General features: G+C 41.1%; 2 protein-coding genes across 4 annotated transcripts in view; both read right to left on the bottom strand.

Annotated features, from left to right (window-relative positions):
- Window positions 1-1,414: 1,414 nt before the first annotated feature.
- Window positions 1,415-4,989, bottom strand: LOC101964213 (cystatin domain-containing protein 1). Its single transcript, XM_078051320.1, has 3 exons — window positions 3,869-4,989; window positions 2,539-2,649; window positions 1,415-1,550 (listed from the first exon to the last, which is right to left on the bottom strand). Exons 1-3 carry the CDS (start codon window positions 4,067-4,069, stop codon window positions 1,416-1,418), a joined length of 447 nt encoding a protein of 148 aa, XP_077907446.1. The 5' UTR covers window positions 4,070-4,989; the 3' UTR covers window position 1,415.
- A 5,462-nt stretch (window positions 4,990-10,451) lies between these two features.
- Window positions 10,452-12,314, bottom strand: part of Cstl1 (cystatin like 1) — a 49,763-nt gene continuing 47,900 nt past the window's right edge. For all 3 annotated transcript variants that reach the window (XM_078051321.1, XM_078051322.1, XM_078051323.1), the window contains one exon: window positions 10,452-10,569. In XM_078051321.1, coding sequence (XP_077907447.1) covers window positions 10,480-10,569 — 90 coding nt within the window. In that variant the 3' untranslated portion in view covers window positions 10,452-10,479. The remainder of the gene's footprint in view (window positions 10,570-12,314) is intronic.

Raw genomic sequence — 12,314 nt, forward strand, 5'->3', positions numbered from 1 at the left:
TGCTTCCTCCCACCCAAGATGCTGCAACTTTCCAATTCTTATTTATCTTCACCATCCCTTTTTCTGAGGTCTGCCTGATCTGCAAGAGGCCCCTTCTTCATTGCAGGAGTAGATTAAGGTAGTCTTCTCCAATTCTAGATCTCTTTTGCCAAGAGTTAATCATTTCATTAGACCTTCTGAAGAACTGACTTGGAATTCTTGATCCTTTCTATCCACCTTTGTTTCCTCTTTCATGCATTCTTATTATAATTCCTTCCTTCTATTTTTCTCCAGGTTTAACTAGGAATTCTTTGGTTCTTGCAATGGAAACCGAAGTCATTGATGGCTGCCTTGTCCACCCTCCAGCATGTGCATTTCCAGACCTATTACGTGTCCCTCAAAGCCCAATATCAACAAACATCCACACGTTTGTTACTTCAGAAGGTTTTAATATGTGTAGCTTAGTCTGCAAGGGGATTGCTTCTCTAGCTCTTATATTACATAGAGATGTGCAGTTAAAGTTATCAAATATTTCTCTCCTTAATGTCTACCTAATTTTTTACTGTGGCCAGAGAGTGTTCTTTGAAATTTATCAAGATGTGGTATATGAACCAGAAGATGTTCAGTTTTGATAAACTTCTATAGGTTCATACTCTGCAGTTGTTGGGTAAATGGTCTGTGTAATACAAAATCAAATATAAACCAAACTTATTGCTATATTGTGTGCATGTATGACTATGTAACAACAAATCTCACTACTATGTATAATGATAATGCAATAATAAATAAATAAATAGGTTTTCTAAGTTGTCCCAAAATATGAAATCAAATTTGCTTAATGGATTCTTAAATTTTTTATGTCTCTTCTGTTTTTTTACTCTGTCAATCTGTTGGTTACTAAGAAAGGTGCTTGAAACCCTCTCACCAGGATCCTGGATTTAATGGTTTTATTTCCTATCCCTGCCAGGAAGCCTGACATGTCCCCAAGGACAGACTACTGTCAGTGTTGATACCCTCCCTCTACTTCTGAGCATAGAACTGGCCTCCCTGCAGAAAAGCCACCCACTGTGGGCCTGGTACCTGAGATGGAAGCAGAGGGAACACAGATGGCTGCTCACTGGCAATTTTTTAACATTCCTTTTAAATAGATGGGTGAGGAACATGGAGAAATTGGAGAATGAATGAATGTATGGGTACACAAACCAACCAGTGTGGCCCCTGCCTGAATTGCTTCACATGAACTGAGAAGTTTGATTTACTCAACACTCGGCACCTGCAGCCAAGGTAATGTAATAATTATAATAGATTCTCCATTGCTTATGGCTAATGGTGACATTCTTGGCAAACAAGCAATACAGAAGAGCTTAAAACTGCTCAGGGACCCATAATGTACTCAAAGATGTCTTTAATTGCATTGACACTGCACAAGCCTAGGACTACAGACTGTCTAGGGAAAGAGGGGATTTCTGCTGTGAAAAGCCAGGGGCCCCTTCCCCACCTGTACAGGTGCTGTACAGAAGAGTAAACTGGGAAAACCAAGGCCGGGCATCCACATGAAAAGTACAGCGCACCTAGAAGAAATAATAATTGTAACATATATCAGAAAAATGTAATGCATGGAGATCATTTAGCATGTATAGAGTCTTGAGATGCATTAAAAGCCAATTTAAAAAAAAAAAGTATAAACATTCACCTGGTACAAGGCTCATAAAACTCAAGTATCCACCAGAAAAATGGGCAGAAGTTGATAAATGCATCACCCAACATGAACGCAAGGGGTACCAAGGGGGCACCTGCCTGAAGGCCAACACCTTGCCTCCTGAGGCATCCAGTCCACTCAGAGCCTCTCCAATACACATCATGACAGATGATCTGTCCCCATGCTGTGTGCTCTGACAGACCCACACTGAAAGACGGTCCTGCTGGCCACCACCAAACAGAGTAGCAGCACAAACCTACCCCAGAGGCTGCCTGCAAGGATGCTGGTTGGAGGGAGAGACCCCCCACTGATGGCATACCTCTGACAGACAACCATCCTGAAGCTCCCACATCCCATGGATCACATGTCAGTCATAGGATGGCCACATCAGAACTCAAGCCCACCAGGAAGTGTCCTTACAACCCAGTTACAAGAAGGAAAGGTGGGTGAATAGATAACTAATCAGTCCTCCAGTCCCCAGACATGAGCAAAAGAAGAGTGAGGACCACAGGGAGAACATCATCTGTCTGAACCTCAGGGGTTTCAGAAAGGTACGGGGCTGGGACCACAGGAAGGGCTCCATCTTGTGACCAAGGCCTCACGGATGTCTGCAGGTTGCCTGTGGTCAGCCAGTAAATCTGTGAGCAGAGGGCTGCTCCCAGGGCTGGGAACCAAGCTCTGTCTATTTAAGATGCCCCCTTTCCAGCCAGTATGGGAGCCCTGAGAGCTGGTGGGAGAGGGGTCAGGAGCCCTCATTCTGTCCCTGGACTACCCCAACAACTTTCCTTAGGGCTCCACCCAAAGGCCTTCTTGATATTACTTTGCATTCCCCCGAGGATTCACAATGCTTTCTCTCAAACCTTTTTTTCTTCTGCGCCTTCTTGCATAGGACAATTGTCAGTGTCTTCATCATGCTTTTTACAAATTGTACGGCCCATATCCAAGTCCATTAAAAATATCATTGTCCATGTCTGTCAAGAAGAAATGATAAAATGATCAGCTAAATATTTGCTTTTTGTGAATATAAAATAAAAAAGAGAACCAAGTAGAAAAGAAGGCAAATGCAATTTCTGTAAGTCAGTAGAAATGTGTCCTAAGTGAACTTAAGACTAGAGTCTTTCCTTAATACTTGTCCCAATGGCTAAGATGTGGTAGTACATAGGGCAACAATAAATAGGTATACAGGGTGTGGCACATTCACACAATCAAATCCTATACAACAAGGGCCCTGCACACATTACAGTTATACCTGACCATATGACTATTCTCAAAAGTATGACTAAGAAGCACCACCCAGAAATAGGGAAAGCCTGCTGAGTGACTCGTTTGGCATAGAGTAAGAAAAAAAGGTAAGACTAAGCCTGCTATTAGAAATCAGAATGGCACTCTCTCTTTGGTGGAGGAAGTCTAAACTGGAGCATGGGTGTCTTGGAGGTCATGAATGTTGTTTCCCATGTCGGGGCTGACCACGTAAAAAATGTTCCTCTTGCAAACATTCATTGAGGCGAGAATATATGTGCACCATTCTTTTGTAAAATGAATTTTAATTCCTTAAATAGAAGTCCATGAAAACTCAGAAATTACTAAAAGTTAGAAAGAAAACAAATCCAGTTAGGAAATCCTCTCAGGGTGGAACATACATCTCACTGGACTGACTTGGAAATTGTCTAAAAACCTGATTCAGTCAGGGACTCAGTATTCCACGTAGATGACAAGGATATCCACTCATGCCCAATGCACACCAGACATTCGCATGCTCATGCCCCAACACAGATCAACAACACTCACACATTCATGCCAAATACTGTAATAGTTACCGCCAGTTACTGTTAGTGTGCAAACTAACAGCACTCACATGGCTCTCTCACATCTGCCCCTCCCTCCTTGCTTGGACTCTACACACTGAGCTGGTCTTGAGCTCCAATACTAAGCAGTGGTTGGTGCTGAGGGCTCCTGTGGATCCAAGCGCCTACAGCTAAAAATCAGTCCAAGGAGGAGGCATTATCAAGGGAACAGGAAAGATCAGGGAAAGTGTGTCCCTGAGCAGGAGGATGGGTCTGCAGACCTTCGGCTACAGGAGAGTGCTGCAGATGTGAAACCCTCCTGGTCAGTCCCTGCTGACATTCCACCCGGTCAGGTTTTTTAATGGGAGACAATACTTTGGGTACAGACACAGTGACTGCCACTCACCTTTTTTTGGGCTCTTCCAACCTCTAGCAACCTGTATGTATTCTCTTCCGCGTTGTCATCATTGAATTGAGCCACAGCAAACTCCACGGATGCCACAAAATAATCCAGATTCTTACTAATGTCTACAAATTCCTTTTTAATGGTCCAGATATGGGTCCCCAGCACAATGAGTCCCATAAGCAGGGGCACCTTCCACAACATGGCTGTCCTCAGCCTCAGCCCTGGAGGCTAGGAATACATGGGTGGAGAAGGAGGTGACAGCTGTAGCCGGCAACGCCCTCCCCAGCTCAGGAGCCCACATTAGCCCTGCCCACCAGAGGCTCTGACCTCCTTCTTCTCATCAGCACCTCTATCCATCACCTCATCTTCACCCCCATGCTTTTCCCTCCTGTAATCACCAAGCAGAAGGCAGAGCAAAGGTCACATTTTTCATAGCCTTGAACCCACCCAAGGGCATGCATACAAAATACCTGCCTGCAGCCTGTATATCTCCAGGACTGCTCCCAAGAGGTCCACCAGAGAGCTCCTAGGGAAGCTCCCCATTCCTGGAGGCCCAGTGCCTGCCTTGCTTGCCCTTGCACAGTGCAGGCAAGGATTGCCAGGGTTTGACAGAACTCCCAGGAACACTGATGAGCCCATTCCTGGGGAATTGAAGCCGTTGTCAGTTCTGTTCATGACCTTGACTACAGCCCATACCACCAGCTGGGCTCAAAGGAGTACAGGGTGTGCAGCCAAGAGTGATGAAGAGTTGGGGGTGTGGGGATCTATGAGAGGCCATCTTCCCCATGCCCTGACTCTCCTCTGCCAGAAGGTACACCTAGCTCCATCCTCCCTGTCTGTGGTGCCAGTTCCTAGTTTTCCCTTACTTCTAAACATTTCCACAGATATCCTTTTTGACCTGTGGGCTATAATAGTTGTATTGTTTTATTCTCAACCATAGTTGATTTTCTAATTATCTTTTATCAACTTTTAACTGAAGTCTATTGTGAGCAAAGAACATTCTTTAACTTCTCTTCTTTGAATTTTTTTTGTTTGGAATATGAACAATATTCTCTATGCTTTTCAAAAACAGTGTATATTTTTGGTATACAATTAGATATCTACATAGAAAAGCCATTTTGTTTTATATATATGTGCGTGTGTGTGTGTGTGTGTGTGTGTGTGTGTGTGTTCCCTCCCTCCGCCCCCCCGCCCCGACACACACACCCTTTATTTTTATTTTGTTTTATTGAGTTGTTTGGTAGGGATTAGCTTTGGTATAGTTTTGGTCTCCTTTCTGCCAGACTTACTAAGAGACTTACTAAGGAGTCTTAAAATCTCTATGGGTTTGGTTATGAATTTGTCTCTCCTTCTTTTCTGACAATTTTGCTCTCGATATTTTGATACTCTGTCACTAAGTGCTTATACAAGTAGAACTGTCACAGCTTCTTGGTGGCTGAACATTATCTCACTATGTATCTTCAGGGCTAGGGTTGTAGCTCAGTGGTAGAGTGCTTGCCTATCATGTGTGAGGCACTGGGTTCAATTCTCAACACTACATACAAATAAATAAAAATAAAGTTTGAAAAAAAGAGAGAAATATATTTTTAATGTGGAGTAAAGCTTCTGGCTTTGAGGTCTATTTTATCTGATATCTGAGTTAAGTATATCTACATTGCTTTGATTAGTATTTTTATGATATGACTTAACCTATATTTTTACTACTAAATGGTATCTTAATTAATATCTGTCTTTGTTTTCAGAAGTGTTTTCAATCCGCTAAGAGTTTTTTATTTGGAGCATTTGTTCCATTTCCAATTGCTCATGTCACTGATAACTGATGACTAATATTACTATTACTGCAATGTTTGGGTTCAAATCCACCATATTACTACTTGTTTTCTATTCATCTTATTTGTCACTATTTCTTCTTTTCTTCTTTCTTGTATTGCTTTCAATTATTCAAGATCTTTTTATAATTCCACTTCTTCCTTCATGTCTATTATCCCAGTCCTCAATTTTACTCTTCCTTTAGTGAGCATAACTCTAGTGATCATAACAAGTATCTTTGACTTGAGTCTCCGATTAATAAGTACTTTTACCTCTTCGAGGATGTAGGGGGACCCTTAGTCACTATACCTCCTTTGCTCTTGTTATGATTTAGATATGAGTTGTTCCCCAAAAGCTCATTGTGTGACAATGAAAGAAAATTTAGAGATGAAACGATAGGATCATTAATCTAATTAGTGCATTAGTTCACTCAAATGGATTAATCGGTGGTAACTATAAGCAGATAGAGTGTGACTGGAGGAGGTATGTTACTGGCATCATGACTTTGGGGTATATATTTTGTCCCTGTTGAGCAGAACTCTCTCAGTTTCCTGATTGCCATGATCTGACTGCTTTCCTCCATCACACCTTTCAGTCTTGATGATCAGCCTCATCTTGGGCCCAGAGCAATGAAGTATGCCATCTATGGACTGAAACCTCTGAAACCCTGTGCCCCAAATAAACTTTTGCTCCTTTATGCTGTTTTTTTCACGTCTTTTAATCACAGCAGCGAAAACCCTGACTAAAACTGTGCTTTTCTAGTAGTTTATGTTATTGCCATGGTGCATTTAAATTCTTAAAACAGCTGTGCATCAATTAACATTGGGGATTTCGTCACTATTCTTATATCCTGAGAAATTCATTGTTAAGTTATTTCATCACTGTGTGAACATCAGATTGTATTTACTCAAAACAAGATGGCTACAATTTCATTAAGCTAGATAATCTTAAAGTACCACTATTGCATATGTGGTCCATCATGGACTAAAATGTTATGCATGCATGAGTGCATTTGAAAGCCAATAAAACAATATTATTTTATTTTATACATTCACCATTCATTCATATTTACCTACATATGGACCTTCTGTCACATTCCTTCAATATTACTTTGCTTCCTCCTGAGATCATTTCCCTTTCCCTCTAAAGAACTCTCTTTTGTATTTATTTTTGTTTGGATCTTGTTGATATATCTTTTAGCTTTTTCCTAAAGTTGTCTTCTCACTAAACAATATTACCAGGAAAGCCCCTGTCTGACATGATTATCCAAATTTCTTTTTTCTCTCTTCTGGGTGTCCCCCATTCATGGCTAATGAATTTAAGACTATAAATTGTCCTCTAAGCCTTACTCTGGCTGCATCCTGTATATTTTGATATATTGTATGTTTATTATATTTGAATTCAAAGAATTTTCTTATTTCCTTTATTACTTTTTTCTTTGATTCATGGGTCATTTAGAAATATACTATTAAAAACACAAATGTACTATTAAATTTTCAGGTTATCTAGAGGTTTTCATTGTAGTGGTCTACTCTGAACAAAAAAACATACTCTGAATCAGTTTCATCTTTTGGAATTCTTGAGGTTTCTCTCCTTGTTGATTTTCTGAAAATGCTTTAATTTTGGCTTAAGTTGAAGAATATTTTTGCTGGCTATAGAATTATAGGGTTTTTTTTTAAAACAGCATACTACAAAGACACAGCCACATCAATGTTTATAGCAGCACAATTCGCAATAGCTAAACTGTCGAACCAACCTAGATGCCCTTCAGTAGATGAATGGATTAAAAAATGTGGCATATATACACAATGGAATATTACTCAGCAATAAAAGAGAATTAAAAATCATGCATCTGCAGATAAATGAATGGAGTTGGAGAAGATAAGTCTAAGTGAAGTTAGACAATCTCCCAAAAAAAACAAATGCCAAATGTTTTCTCTGATATAAGGAGGCTGACTCATAGTGGAGTAGGGAGGGGGAACATGGGAAGAATAGATGAACTCTAGATAGGGCAGAGGGGTGGGAGGGGAAGGGAGGGGGCAGGGGGTTAGCAATGATGGTGGAATGTGATGGACATCATTATCCAAAGTACATGTATGAAGATACGAATTGGTGTGAACACACTTTATATACAACCAGAGATATAAAAAATTGTGCCCTATATGGGTAATATGAATTGTAATGTGTTCCACTGTATTTATTTTTAAAAAATCAATTAAAAAAAGAATTCTAGGTTTTTGAATATTCTCTTTTAGTTATTTGAAACATCAAAGCTGGGCTTCTTAAAGTGGTCTATTTCTAGTTCATTTTTACTCCTAGGATTTGACCTTTGATGATTTAAGCTGAAATCATGGGATATTTACCCCAGCCTTTCTTCCTTGGCAGATGCAAGTTTTTCTACTTTTAATCCCCTCCGTTAAATAAAAAAATTAAAATGCCATGAAAATCACAGCATTTTATCTTCATTATTACCCCTAGTACCCTCCCACTCTCTCCTCTCTGCCTCTCCAGGAGTTTCTCTGAGTCAGGCAGGAGAAAGAGAAGACTGTTCACCATCAGGCAAGTGTCCATCACCATGATGTCTCTCCCAGGCGCAGTGATTAGTGTCTGCAGCCAGAGTTCTCACCATGGACACCAGGCTGGGTCCTCAGGTCAACTTAAATTGACCTTCAACTTTAGGTCAGAGGACTTAAGCGTCAAGGAGATCAGGACATGCTGAATTGAGCTGCTGCTTCTGAGGTTGGTCCTGGCAAAAGATTTTTTGTCGATCAAATGACTGTCCAGGACCCCAGGGACAGGATTATGTGTCTAGATCTTCTGGAGATTCAAGGGCAAAGAAGAGGCCTTCCTGGCTAAGGTCCCTGGGGGATTTGTGGGAACTCCCAGAAGTTCTCCTGGGTTTGGCTTCATTGTCAGGGAGGCTCATAATTGAAAATATTTTGTATACTTATGTTAATAGCAGCATTATTTACAATAGCCAAGAGTTGCAAGCAGCCCAAGTGTCTATCAATCGATAAAAGTATCAACAAAATGTGCCATTTATGTCTAATGCAATACCATTCAGACTTAAAAAGGAAGGAAACTGTGATACACACTACATTGTGGATGAACCTAAAGGATTTATACTAAGTAAAACATGCCAGTCACAAAAAGATAAGTTCTAAATGCTTTGACTTATATGAGTACCTAGAGCAGTGAAACTCACAGACACAGAGAGTAGAATGGTGGCTGCCAAGGGCTAATGTGGGGGCAGAGAAATGGGGAGTTATAGTTTAATGGGTATAGAGTTTCCACTGGAGAGGATGAAAAAATTCTGGAGTTGGATGATGAGGTGATTGCACAACAATGATAGTGTGTTTAATACCACTGAACTGTACTTAAAATTTATTAAAATGACAAATTTTATGTTACTTGTATTTTACCACAAAAGGGCTCAGGAGAATTCAGAATCACAACAGAGAAGCCCATGGTTTGAAGGGCAAGCTGATACTTATAACATCTTTTAGCATTGTCCTCTGCTGCTCAGTCTGGCAGTGATGGGGTAGGAGAGACCAAAGGAAAAAATGTCCTTTACCAAATACAGCCCCATTCCTGACCTTCTTGGTCTACTCTGGCCTCCCAGCTGTTTGGGATATTTAGATATTTCTGAAGCATTGTGTTGTCCAGGAGCAGTGGGGGCTAATGGTAGCCACTCTGGAGGGAGCTTCTCTGCTCACTGAGCTTTGGCAGAGTTGTTCAGCTTTCTCAGAACACCCTCTGTCCAGGTGCCTGATTCTTGTGTGACATTTGACATCATCATTTAGCCAGGGAAGAATTGCAACCCAGGAGAACACAATAGAGTTGCTATCTGGTATTAGGATAGTGCTTCCTTTTGAGTGCTCTGAAAAAAAGTTGTGGTTGTTTTTTTTTCTTAATGGCTTTTCTTCAATCATTCATCCATAAATGATTAATGCATCCATAAATCAGAAACAGGATCAAGCATCAATGTATATATTTCATCATTTGAAAAAACAGGAATTTTCTTTCTGGAATCTGGCAAAATTCTTTTATGAGTGGCTTAAGGAAATTTACTGGAAGGGAAGGTAGGTGCTGGGAAACAGAATTGACTCGTTCCTGGAGTCCAAATGGCCAAGGAACTCATATCAAGTCTCATGGGTCTCTCGTCCCCTGCCCCATCCCACACTTTCAACGATGCCCCTGAATGGTAAACTGATGGATAAATGTGTTCATTTCAGGGACACTTCTGTCCCTTAGTTCTCAAAGTTCTAATTGTTACTACTTCAGAAGTTGGGAGGGACTGAGACAGTTGGCACAGCACCCAGTAAACAGAGGTTCCTTTTATCAAGCTTAACTAGTTCTCAGGAAGGAGAACAAAGCAGTTGGAGGTCTGCAGAGAAAAATAACCTGAAACTGGGCTTCCAGTAGATGTGGAAGGTGTCACTTACTGAGGCCAAGGAGCACAAACCGAGAGGGAATCAAGAACCTACTTCTGTTATGGGATATCACTTGTACCAGGATGCCATCCTCATGTGTGCATTAGACAAATACAAATTCAAGGAGATTCTAGAATATAATAACCTTTCAAAGGTATCAAGGAAAGACTGAGATGGTATTCTTCATGGAAGAAGGCCAAATGTAACAGGTGACTTTGTGTCCTTTCATTAGTAAGCTAGAAAAGGTTCTTTCCCCATGAAGTTTCAGAGGGAAAAGCTCTTTACATTGTCATTATTTTTCTGCAAGTTTGGGATTCTTTTAAAATAAAACTTACATTTAAAAACTCAGGGGGGGGCTGGGGATGTGGCTCAAGCGGTAGCGCGCTCGCCTGGCATGCGTGCGGCCATGGTTTGATCCTCAGCACCACATACAAACGAAGATGTTGTGTACGCCGAGAACTAAGAAAAAATAAAATAAATGTTAAAATTCTCTCTCTGTCCCCCTCTCTCTCTCTCACTCTCTCTTTAAAATAAATAAATAAATAAATAAATAAATAAATAAATAAATAAATAAATAAATAAAAACTCAGGGGGGCTGGGGATGTGGCTCAAGCGGTAGCATGCTCGACTGGCAGGCGCGGTGAGCTGGGTTTGATCCTCAGCACCACATAAAAATAAAGATGTTGTGTCCGCCGAAAACTAAAAAATAAATATTAAAAATTCTCTCTCTCTCTCTCTCTCTCTCTCTCTCTCTCTCTCTCTCTCTAAAAAAAAAAAAAAAAAACCAATATTCAGCAGTGTTCCAGGCACATGCTTAGAATCCCAAGAAGTATGACTGAGGCAAGAGGATCATGAGCTCAAGGTCAGTCTCCACAACTTAGCAAAACCCTGTCTTAAAAAATAAAAAGATCTTGAGATGTAGCTCAGTGGTAGAGCACCCCTTAGTTCAATCCCCAGTACTGTCCAAAAAAAAAAAAAAAATCAGTAATGCTGCAGTGCTGGGACACAGCAGTCTCCTCAGCATTTGGAGTTGAGTAAGAGAGGCAAAGAGGTGATCCAGCAGGACATCAAATGCAGGCACAGATATATCCAGGTTGTAGTACTGTGACCCAGCTCTGCACATTCAGCAATAGGAAAATATCTTGTTTCTTCAGAGAAAGAATTACACATTACTGCAGCTGCAAATATCTTCAATCCAGACAAAGGTCATTTCTTTGCAGATTAGAAGGCTGAGATACAAGGAGATGCAGAGGCATTGCTCCATGTGGTGCTTCTGGCTTTATCAAAGTCCCTCAGGGCCATCAGAAGGGAGCACAAAGCTTGGCCTAGCATTCGGCCCATGAAGGCTCCATGCTCTGTCAACAGAAAGTGCGCAGGAAGTACAATGAGAGGTAAGGAAGAAAACCCACTTAGGATGTGTTAATGAGCAGGTGACTCTGGGCACCTGGAGCTCTTTCCCAATGGGGAGCCCAAGGAGACTGTGCAGAGTACCTGCTCTGGAGGTGGCCCATCTGAACTGCACAGAGGCTGGGATGCTGATTCCCTGGTTCTTGCCTGTAGAGGATGCTTATAGGTATATAAAATAAATTACTGGCACCTTTGGCCTATTCCATGTGGGCAAACAAGCCTTGTGGCCAGAGAAAGCCTCAAGCAAAGTCACGGTCTTTTTGGAGCAACAACAGATCTGCCATGCACATTAAACAAGGATGTGAGCAGCAAAGGGCTGAGTCTCTACAGTGTTTTCTACTCTGAACCTATGGTCTTGGCCTATCCTCAGGATAGTAATTCCCCAGAGTAGGACAAATGAACCAACCCCACTCCCAATACAAAGAGAAAACACATCTGTGATAAAACTCCATATAGGATTGGTGTGTTGGTGCTTAGTGCAAGAGCCTGATCTAAATCAATGGCCTCTGAAAAAATTTTATTTATCAAAGTTTAAGCTTGTTCTACAGGGCCAGCCAAGTTTCAGTTAGATCAAGAAAGGGAAGAGAACTTTCAGAATACTAGTGGAGATAATGAGGGATTTTGCTAATGAAAGATGGTGAATTGGAGAAGATGAAGAGATTAGACAACTGGGTGCAATTAGGTATTTGACAAAGGTGTAAGAGGATGAGCATCCATCAGATCATGGTAAGTCATAAAGGAAATGGGGGTGTGAGGTATAACGGGATTGATCCTAGAAGTCTCTTTGTGAAAGGGGG

The sequence above is a fragment of the Ictidomys tridecemlineatus genome, chromosome 5, assembly GCF_052094955.1.
Source record: "Ictidomys tridecemlineatus isolate mIctTri1 chromosome 5, mIctTri1.hap1, whole genome shotgun sequence".
Taxonomy (NCBI): domain Eukaryota; kingdom Metazoa; phylum Chordata; class Mammalia; order Rodentia; family Sciuridae; genus Ictidomys; species Ictidomys tridecemlineatus.

Bases quoted from the DNA above. Each gene is read 5' to 3' on its own strand.
- LOC101964213 (XM_078051320.1), bottom strand. From the start codon at position 4,069: ATGTTGTGGAAGGTGCCCCTGCTTATGGGACTCATTGTGCTGGGGACC. The intron at 2,650-3,868 runs GTGAGTGGCAGT...TCTTCTTGACAG, and splicing joins TTGGAAGAGCCCAAAAAAAG to ACATGGACAATGATATTTTT. The intron at 1,551-2,538 runs GTTTGAGAGAAA...TATTTCTTCTAG, and splicing joins AAGGCGCAGAAGAAAAAAAG to GTGCGCTGTACTTTTCATGT.